The following is a 9,825-nucleotide window of genomic DNA, read 5'->3' as shown; positions in this document are numbered from 1 at the left end:
GTTAAAGTTATCATCTAAAAAGAGATAGGTAGTATATGATCTCTTCAAAAATTTTGGTGATGCACAGTTTTAATTTAAAGTTTGTTCATTTAATTGATTCGAGTTTTCAGTTATAAGTTTTTATAGTTAAAAAACACTCAGAAAATGTTATATTTGACTTTTTTACTATAATTAAAAGTGCTTAAAAATATCACATCTCAACTCAAATTAAAAACTCAAATCCCAAAATGAAGGAGGCCTAAATTTGTGTAAAAGACTTATACTAATTGCAAGTATTATGAAATATGTGAAATTATTGTGTATATAATGTTATATTGAAATTAAATAAATCATACATAAATAATCGGATGAAAATCTTGCCATTTACAAGTGATTCTGTCAAGGGATAGGAAGAATGGTGTGTGTATGTATATACGTACATATACATTTTGTTAGTAAAATTAGGTCTCAGTTTATTTTATTGATATGGATGGTCATGTGGGTACCATTACTTGTGTCTTTTAGTGAAAGGTGGCATATACTCTGAGTAGTGGAAGGTCATAATCAGGTTGGCACTATAAGTCTTGGGGAGGTACAGTCGATGATGATGGTGTTGTGTTGGAAGTCATGGAGATGTCTTCATAATATCGACTATTGCTGACAGTGAAAATATTATATGGTCCATAGATCTGAGTGGGTGGAGCTATTGCTGAGTTGGCAGATGGTTGTAGAGGTGGCTTTGGCTGGTGACCATTTTCTCTGCATAGTACCTTGATGAGAACTTTTAACTATAATAAAATTGAAATTAAAAACTCAACAGTGAAATGAACGAGCCTTAACTACCCCTAAGGAGGTGATAAATTACCGCCGATGACCTCGTACGATACTTAAATAATGTAGGTCTCATTCATTTCACTAATTTAAATTTTTAATTTTAATTTTATTATAATTAAAAGTTTTTATAAAAAAATATATTTAATTTTTTTATTATAATAAAAAAATATGACATAAAATTATATTTTAATTAAATTTAAAAACTCAAATTTAGGAATTAAAGGACACCTGCAGTAGGCTGCTGACATAGAGTTTTTGTGGGTCTCATTATTCTTTACAAAACCGGTGTATCTTTGTATTTAATTTTTTTATTATAATAAAAAAATATGATAAAATTATATTTTAATTAAATTTAAAAACTCAAATTTACGAATTAAAGGACACCTGCAGTAGGCTGCTGACATAGAGTTTTTGTGGGTCTCATTATTCTTTACAAAACCGGTGTATCTTTGTAACAAATGTTTGTGGGCCTCATTTTTCTTTTACCCCTAACAAACTTTTCACTATGGGCCCCACCTAGTGAACAAATGGAGGCCGCTGCGACATAAATCAGGAGGCCGCTGCGACACCGGAATCTTCCGGGGGAGTGGGTGCGGCGACGACGGTGAGATGTTGTGGCGGAGGATCGGTGCTTCAAGCCGAGATCTAGAGATGGCAGGGGGCGCGGCCTGTTCGCATCTTACCCGGCGTCCCAGCGTCTCCCTCCGGCATCGGCGTCGCAACCATCATCCACCAGATCTGGTGTGATCGAGCTTTCGGCGATGGCAGCTTCGAGATAAAGCTTCAAAATGGCTTTCTACGGTGATCAACAACAATGTTGGAAGAAGCGTCTAGTTTTTTTATTTTTAAATAAGATATCAGATTCAATACATTCTTAGAATTTCGTTTCTTATTTCTTTTTGTCCCAGAGAGGATTGTTACATTAAGACTCCGTTTATTTTACCGATTCGAGTTTAGAATTCGAGTTTTGTTATAGTAAAAAAATTTTAGAAACAGTCACATTTAATTTTTTTACTACAGTAAAAAATTCTCACACAAAATTAAATTTCAACTCGAATTACAAACTCGAATCACCAAAATGAACGGATCGTAAGTTATTTTACTGATTTAAATTTAAAATTTAAAATTTATTATAATAAATTTTTTTAAAAACTTGTATTTAATTTTTTTATCATAATAAAATTTGTTTACATAAAATTATATTTTAATTTAAATTAAAAATTTAAATTAATAAATTAAACATATTTTAAATTTATTTTAATTGTTGTCTTTCGTTTTTTTTTTTTCATTTCTTTTTTACGGAGTTTTGAGTATATGTGAGAAAAACAGCTTCACGTTTTGTGTTTCTGGGTAAATAGAAAAATAAAATAAAATAAAATCCTTTTATCATCTATTTGGAGGAGACGGATTTATTTTGAGAGATGAAACTAAGTTAACTGACGATTCTTTCCGTTCTTTAGAATCTCTCTTATATATTACGGAGTTGATGTTTCTTAATATACAGAAAAGGGCGAAGTATCTGCACGAGTATGAAGAGTGTATTCCATCTGCGAAAATCATCTGTGATTTGGCTAGTACTTTTGAAATCAAGTCTAGTTATTTACCTATGCTATTTTTATCTATAAATTAGAAATTTTTTACAAAAATAAATTATAGTTTTTTACTAATACCTTCTCTTGTAGCTAATAACGAATCTGTTCATTTACATTTTTTGAGTTTGAGTAATTTGAGTTCAGATCTTAATTTGAGTTAAGGTGTATTTGAGTTTGGTTTGAGTTGAGATTTTAATTTGAGTTTGTGTTTAGACGTGCACATTTTGAGTTATGGTTTGAATTGAGAATCTATTTGAATTTGTGTTTAAGTGAATCAAAATTTAAATTTATATTTGGATAGTATTTTAATAAAAACTTAATGGTGATGAAAAATTTTAATATAGTATATGCGTGAGGTTTTATTCGTCTTTTTCTTTTGTGAACGCATAAAAAAAATCACCTTAATCGGAATTAAAACGAAAAAATTATAACATTTTTAATAATAGAAAAAAATTGTTCATTAAATTGAATTTGAGTTTAAGAACTTGAGTTGAATAGGGAACTTGAACTCAAATTTTAGGCCTAAACTCAAGTTCAAACTCAAATTTTACTAAAGAACATAAACTTGAATAAAGTTGTAATTTGAGTTTAATTTTTTTTTTTTTTTAGTTTGAGTGTAAATAAATAAGTCTTTAATTTTGAATCCCGATAATAAATACATATTTCCTACAATTATAAATAGATTATAGCTTTAGTTCTAAAAGAAGATTTGTATGGGTAAATATGAGTTTATTAACTAAAAAATTAGTAAATGTCATCTAAATCAAATTTAGTAAATATTGATTAGAGTATATAATTTAGGGTATATTTGATTAATTAATTCTATTAATTCTAATAGTTACTCCATTATAAATTTAGAATTGCATTCTCGTAATTATAGACATAAATTATTTCTAAACTGTAAAGTGTCTATTTGATATAATAATTGCATATGGATCAATCCTTCATAAATAATTCATAATTAGAGTTAGGTGAAATTCGTTAACCTTTCTAATTACATCTTTATCCTGGAGTACCATTGATTCTTTAATGAACAGTAATTCATATTACAAATTCATGAATCATAATTCCTACTGATTCAAGTACTAAATCAACCTTCAAAATTTACTATTATTTTTTTCTTTTGCTAAAGAATTTAGCACTATTTACTAACTTATATACATTTTATGCTCTTTGTTTTCATTACGCTCAACAAAATGTTATTTATCACCCTTTTTATTTCTCTAGGGGAAGGAAAGAAAATAGGAAAAAGAATAGAAAATGTTAATGATAGAAAGGAGGTTGTTTTTCCTTTTATCTTGTTTGGTAAATGAGGCGGGTCATACAATAGATGATCAAGTAAATGAATGTTTTACCAATTTATTAATGTTATATTAGTTTTAAAATAAGGTCAAAAAGTAAATTGGCTATTTATACAAGAATATTTTTTTTTCCCACAAGTAGAACAACTTTTTCTTTTCAAAATCTCACATTTTCCAAGGAATATAAATGGTTAGACGCATTGGGCTTTTTATCTCTTCAATTTTGTCCTATTCACTTCTCTCCTACCAAACAACTCATAGTTTTATTTTCTCTTCAAAAATCCTTACATTCTTTTCTTCCTAACACTTTTCACCTCTATCAAACTTGGCACAAAAGCTGTGTTCCTCACGGTATCTTTAATGCAATGCTATAATTGACGTGTTAATTGTAAATTTAGCATTTAAGTGTAAAAAAACTCTCCAATGTAATGTTATTTGTTGTGCCAAAAATTCCCATATGTTATATTTTGTGGCAAATTTTCTACTAAGTATAACATATTAGAAGTTTGACATTTAATTACTATTGGTTGAAATGTTAACCTTTTCATGTAGTCAATGCAACTTTTGTATTTTTTTAATCATTTTAAACATAAAAGATTATTTTTATAATTTTCAAAACTTAAAAATTATAGAAAAAAGTAGATCATATGAAAATAACATATCATATCACACTTTTCGATGCTATATATATAATTGATATTAATATTTATATTAGAGATGGTCTTAGTCTATTATAAAGGGCTTTGAAATTAAACAGTAATTATACTAAATAATATATTTGATACGTTTTTTTTATAGTAAATAACATATTTAGAACACTATTGAGGTAAATAATTTATTTACTAATAAATAATTTATTACTTTGGATAAATAAATCATTTAACAATAAATATATGGGTTGTTCTTTTGCATTTTTGAGTTAGAGTGACTTGAGTGATGATCTTGAGTTGAGTTTGAGTTATAACTTAAGTTAAAGTTGTAACTTGAATTTGTATTTGGATGTGCACATTTTAGTTACTTACTTAAAAATCTTAAGAAATATGCTAGAGGAAAGGACATAAATACCCCTTAGAGTATATGAGTCTAATTTTTTACGTTTTACTCTTGATTAATATCATTTTTAATCAAATAACTATATTAGATTCAGACTCATGCACTCTAAGGGTTAGAGCATCTCTAATGCAATGCTTTAATTGATGCGCTAACTGTAAATTTAGCATTTAAGTACAAAAAATACTCTCCAATGCAAGATTATTTATTGTGCTAAATTTATCATATGCTATACTTTGTGTAACTTTCCACTAAGTATACCATATATGACATATTTGGCACTTGATTCTTTTGGTTGATATAATTACTTTTTCATTTAATCATTACAATTTTTGTCTTTTTAAATTATTTAAAAATGAAGAGTTTATTTTTACAACTTTCAAAACTTAATAATTATAGGAAAAATAGATTTTAGGTCTCGTTCTCTTTGCGGATTTGAGTTGAGACGTGACATTTTTTAAAAGCTTTTAACTGTAGCAGAAAAAGTTAGATGTGACATTTCCTGAAAGCTTTTAACTGTAAAAACTTATAACTGAAAACTCGAATTGGCAAAATGAATGAGGTCTTAGTATTTCAAATAACATTATGCATAGGAGAATGAAAATAACATGTCCTATCATATTTTTATTGTCAAATATACAATTGGCATTAGTATTTGCATCGGAGAAAATAAAAAAAATGAATGCCCACAAATTGTGAGATTTGCACACAAATCTGTAAATGAAACCGTAATGACATTCTTATCATGCATTAACCACCCATAATGACCAAAAAAAAAAGGAATATTTAGAATAGTATTATTTTCATAACTATAAAATAGACAGATTAAAGGTCTATTTAGTTTGCTGATTTAAATTTTTAATTTGAGTTGAGATTCGACTTTATGTGAGAGCTTTTTACTGCAGTAAAAAAGTTAGATGTGACTATTTTTTAAATTTTTTTTGCTATAATAAAACTCAAATCAGTAAAATAAACGGAGTCTAATAATATTGTTCATATTCTAAACATGGAGTATAAAAATCATCATTTTCTAGAAATAGTTCATATTGCTATTTGCTTCATTTTTCCCATTTTACGGGCTTAAATTTGGTAACTAAAGTGGATCTGGCCCTTGGAACCCATGCCAGAAGCCCAATACGGAATAGTCAGAGCGAGTCATCCTCTTTCGACAAACCCACCCACCCGAGATTCTCTCGTACGCCCCCGAAGGTCGAATGAATGAATTATCCATGGCCATGGCGTACTCCATTAAATTCTCTCTCCGGTCACCCTCCGATACGCGCCGTTTCGTCTCATCACCATGCTTTTCCCAAAACCCTAATCCCCAATCTCTCCTTCTTAATCTCCTCCCATCTCACTCTTCCTCGTCCTTTCCCAAAAAGGTAACAAAAGAGAAATCTTTGTATAATTGTCCCACTAATTCTCAATTATTCACTTTCAAAACCCCCCTTAATTATAAGTGTTACTAATCAGTCCTCCTCTGCCCGCAGATCTTGTATTCCAGTGCTCGCCGTCGTAGCTTCGCTACCGTGAAGTCTCGCATGGCCACTGGAGAGAAGCCGATTTCTGAGGACCGAATGCTTGTTAGTTCACTCCTAAATATTAAACCCTTAGGTTTTAGTAAAATATAGAAAAAAGAACAAGAAAGAAGATTTTGTCACTTTTTTTTTTTTTTTTGGTCTTATCTGAATGTTGATTTATTGAAAAGGTTAAATAATTGACATTTTTTTTTTTCCAGGTATTTGTCCCGCCACATCCATTGATAAAGCATTGGGTTTCGGTTTTAAGAAATGAGCAAACTCCATGTCCCATCTTCAGTAAGTGATAATATAATTGGATATTTTTGTGGTGGTGTGAAAAATGCAATAATTATAATTAGAAGGCTTTGAACTTGGAATTATAGGAAATGCAATGGCTGAATTGGGGAGGATACTCGTATATGAAGCTTCAAGGGATTGGTTGGTTAGTTGTTACATTCCCTCATAGACATGATCAATGATTGTAGCTACAATGTTTTGGAATTTTGTTTTTCTTTTTTATTATTCAAGACATAATTGATCACATATTATTTACTTTTTGTGTTCTATTCAATAATATGTTGTACTTATGGTGTTTTTCCCCTACTATTATTGGGATGAAGCCAGAATGTGGATTTCTCGTTTTAAATTTTATTCAATTTTTTAAAGACAAAGCGGGAATCAAGCCCGTGCCCTTCCATAGGTAAACCCAAGCCCCGCCCCATCCTGCCCCCATACTGTTTGACCTGGCTTGACTTAGTGGGTATTTCTCCTTTTCATGTTAGATCAGTGTTCAGAGTTCTCTCTTTGGTCCTTAAACATTACAAGTATGTTGAGAAATACTGTTCTTACATGCCTGTGGTTTCCTATTGATTCAGCCTACTGTAGTCGGAGAGATCCAGACACCAATGGATGTTGCCTCGGTTGAGTTCATAGATCCAAGAGAGCCCGTGGCGGTTAGTTTACATTGTCCTTTTGTGTTCTTACTTTCTATTTTCATGTTGGTCTCTTAATGTGATTGTATGATGTATAATAATTTTTTATACTAAGTCTAATATTTGTTTTTGGCATTTCTAAGTTCTACGCGATTTTTTCAAGCATTTTCTTTATGAGGAAGCAAGGTTATTTATCGTAACACTGTGCTAGACTGTGCAGACTCTTTATGCTTGATTTACCATATATTTATTTGTTCTTTTGGTTCTGCAGGTTGTTCCAATATTAAGAGCTGGTCTAGCCCTTGCAGAGCATGCACCGTCAATTTTGCCGGCAACAAAGACTTACCATCTGGGTAAGAATGTTATACAAGGTTCATATATGCCGGTGGGGGAGAAGATGAATTTGGTGTCTCGAATTTGTTGTGATGCGTTGTAAAACTTCACTTACTAATGTTCAGCGAATAATACTTCTATAAGATATTTTCGTCGTTACTTCCATCTCTTGATAGATACTTCCGGAAACTGTTTTTGTTGACCCTTTTTCATTTTGTTTTGCAAATTAAGGGATAAGCAGAGACGAGGAGACACTTCAGCCAACTGTATATCTTAACAAGTAAGAGTTCCCTGTCTGAAAGGAGGAAATATATTCTTGATTGTGTTCAGTGATTCCTACTACCTTTTGTTCTTGAACAAATTTGAACAATTATTTTTGCCCTTTTTTTTTAAACAGTAAGAGTCACTGAACACACATGGTCTCACTAAGATAAATTGCTAATGTTCTAGATTTCATTCTTTGTGCCCTTTCCTTTTCTTTTCACTCAGTACATGTAGTATTAGTGCAACTTTCTTATAGATCTCGTGATATCATTTATAGGCTACCAGAAAAATTTCCTGAAGGCTCTCGGGTTTTTGTGGTTGATCCTATGCTGGCAACAGGTATAGATTGCTGGATCGTCTTTTGTCATGCTTTGTATTTTTTGGCACGGATCCTTTGGACATAAAGTTCTACTTTTCCTCATGGAATGACAAGACTCTGTGTTTCAATTATCTTTTAAAATGGGGGGCTAAACTTCACGGGGTTTTTGTACCAGAAAACAGCATATATTCATGCATATTGCAGTCTGTGTTTCAAATGATTAAGGTCCTACATGGGCAGAAATCTGAGTTCAAGACCTTTGATGCTTGATGTTAGGTGGTACAGTAGTGGCAGCTCTCAACCTCATAAAGGAACGTGGGCCTGAAAACAATCAAATTAAAGTGGTAAGTCTTTTACAATCTATCCTTGTCTTCTGTTAGGGCCTTTTTGGTCTGTGGCTAGAGCATATAAAAGGACCGAAATAGGATATTTATAATTTTAGGTTAGGACTGGACCTTTTACATATTTCTGTAATATTATTTTGTTGTTCGTTTAATAAGTTTATAATTTTTTATAAATTTGAAAAATATCAATTTTTTTGGCTTGTATTTAGTTAAAAACTAAGATCCATTAAAGGAAACTTGATTTATATCTCAGATATCTGCTGTAGCTGCTCCTCCAGCCCTTCAAAAGCTGAGCGAGAAATTCCCGGGGTAATTATTTTGTCCAATTTTATATTTATATTACGAGACAAATGAAGGTAACTTTTCAGGATTAAGATTTCTGTCTCTTTTTTCAGGCTTCATGTGTACACTGGAATTATTGATCCCACTGTCAATGACAAAGGGTAAGTGCCTCCCAATTTTTGTAGCTCTCCGTGATTATTCAAGTGTTTTGGTTTTGCAAATTGTGTTAATCATTTGCCCTCTTTTTTTGCTAATCAATCATTTTCCCTCTTTTATTACAGGTTTATAATTCCTGGACTTGGAGACGCGGGAGACCGCAGTTTCGGTACATAACCTAGTTCGAGTAATGTGAGATTAACCTATTATTGAACATCATCATTTTCGGTTTTGATGCGTTGACATCATCATTAATCAGGAATGAGTTGAGATTTTGCTGTTAATGAGCTCAAGGAATTCATTTGATTTATTTGCAAATCACGGGTGTATTGAGAAACAAAAACGGAGAGGGTTTTGTTTGTATGTAAAAAAAAAAAAAAAAAAAAAAAAAAACTGTAATTCTTTTGGAGATACCTATTTGGTAAAAGAATGATCCAATTTTTTGCTGTGGCCAAGAAACATGATATGTGAAAACCAATTTCTTGTGAACTTGGCATCACACAAACTTCCTTATAAGAAATTGTCTCCAACTAAATGGTCTACCGTGAAAGTGGCAAGCAGTGATTAGGATTTTGATATAGAGCTTCTCAGGCGCCAACTTTGATATATTATTTATAAGATTAATAAGATTCCTTGTACAGATTGGTCATCAATAGGTTTTTGTTTCAATTCATTTTAGGTACAACAATATTACAATCCACATTTAGACAAGTAGTTGACAAACGAATAGTTGAAACAAAGATAGCTCTAGCATATATGCTATGCTAAAAACAACTCATTTATTTATTTATTTTTTTAATGTGGTGTGAGACCTATGGTTGTCATATTACTCGAGAAATAAAATTATTGGGATTAAAAAAAAACATAAAATAAAATAAAACTATTAGGATTCAAATCTTGATGGACGCATTATACACGT

The 9,825-nt window shown here is 30.9% G+C and overlaps 1 protein-coding gene across 1 annotated transcript; it reads left to right on the top strand.

Moving 5' to 3' along the window:
* The first annotated feature begins 5,869 nt into the window (after nt 1-5,869).
* On the top strand, nt 5,870-9,441 carry LOC21399993 (uracil phosphoribosyltransferase). Its single transcript, XM_010090275.2, has 12 exons — nt 5,870-6,138; nt 6,247-6,339; nt 6,495-6,573; nt 6,660-6,718; nt 7,152-7,229; nt 7,480-7,561; nt 7,773-7,821; nt 8,083-8,144; nt 8,401-8,468; nt 8,722-8,777; nt 8,864-8,911; nt 9,032-9,441. The coding sequence occupies exons 1-12, from the start codon at nt 5,971-5,973 to the stop codon at nt 9,081-9,083; spliced, it is 894 nt and encodes a 297-aa protein (XP_010088577.2). The 5' UTR covers nt 5,870-5,970; the 3' UTR covers nt 9,084-9,441.
* The last annotated feature ends 384 nt before the right edge of the window (nt 9,442-9,825 follow it).

The sequence above is a fragment of the Morus notabilis genome, unplaced genomic scaffold (genome assembly GCF_000414095.1).
Source record: "Morus notabilis unplaced genomic scaffold, ASM41409v2 Scaffold177, whole genome shotgun sequence".
Classification (NCBI taxonomy): domain Eukaryota; kingdom Viridiplantae; phylum Streptophyta; class Magnoliopsida; order Rosales; family Moraceae; genus Morus; species Morus notabilis.
This window is presented reverse-complemented; position numbering and strand designations above follow the sequence as displayed.

Excerpts from the sequence above, each read along its gene's own strand:
- LOC21399993 (XM_010090275.2), top strand. The coding sequence starts at position 5,971 with ATGAATGAATTATCCATGGCCATGGCGTACTCCATTAAATTCTCTCTC. Across the intron at positions 8,469-8,721 it reads AAAACAATCAAATTAAAGTG|ATATCTGCTGTAGCTGCTCC; the intron begins GTAAGTCTTTTA and ends TTTATATCTCAG. Across the intron at positions 8,912-9,031 it reads CCCACTGTCAATGACAAAGG|GTTTATAATTCCTGGACTTG; the intron begins GTAAGTGCCTCC and ends CTTTTATTACAG.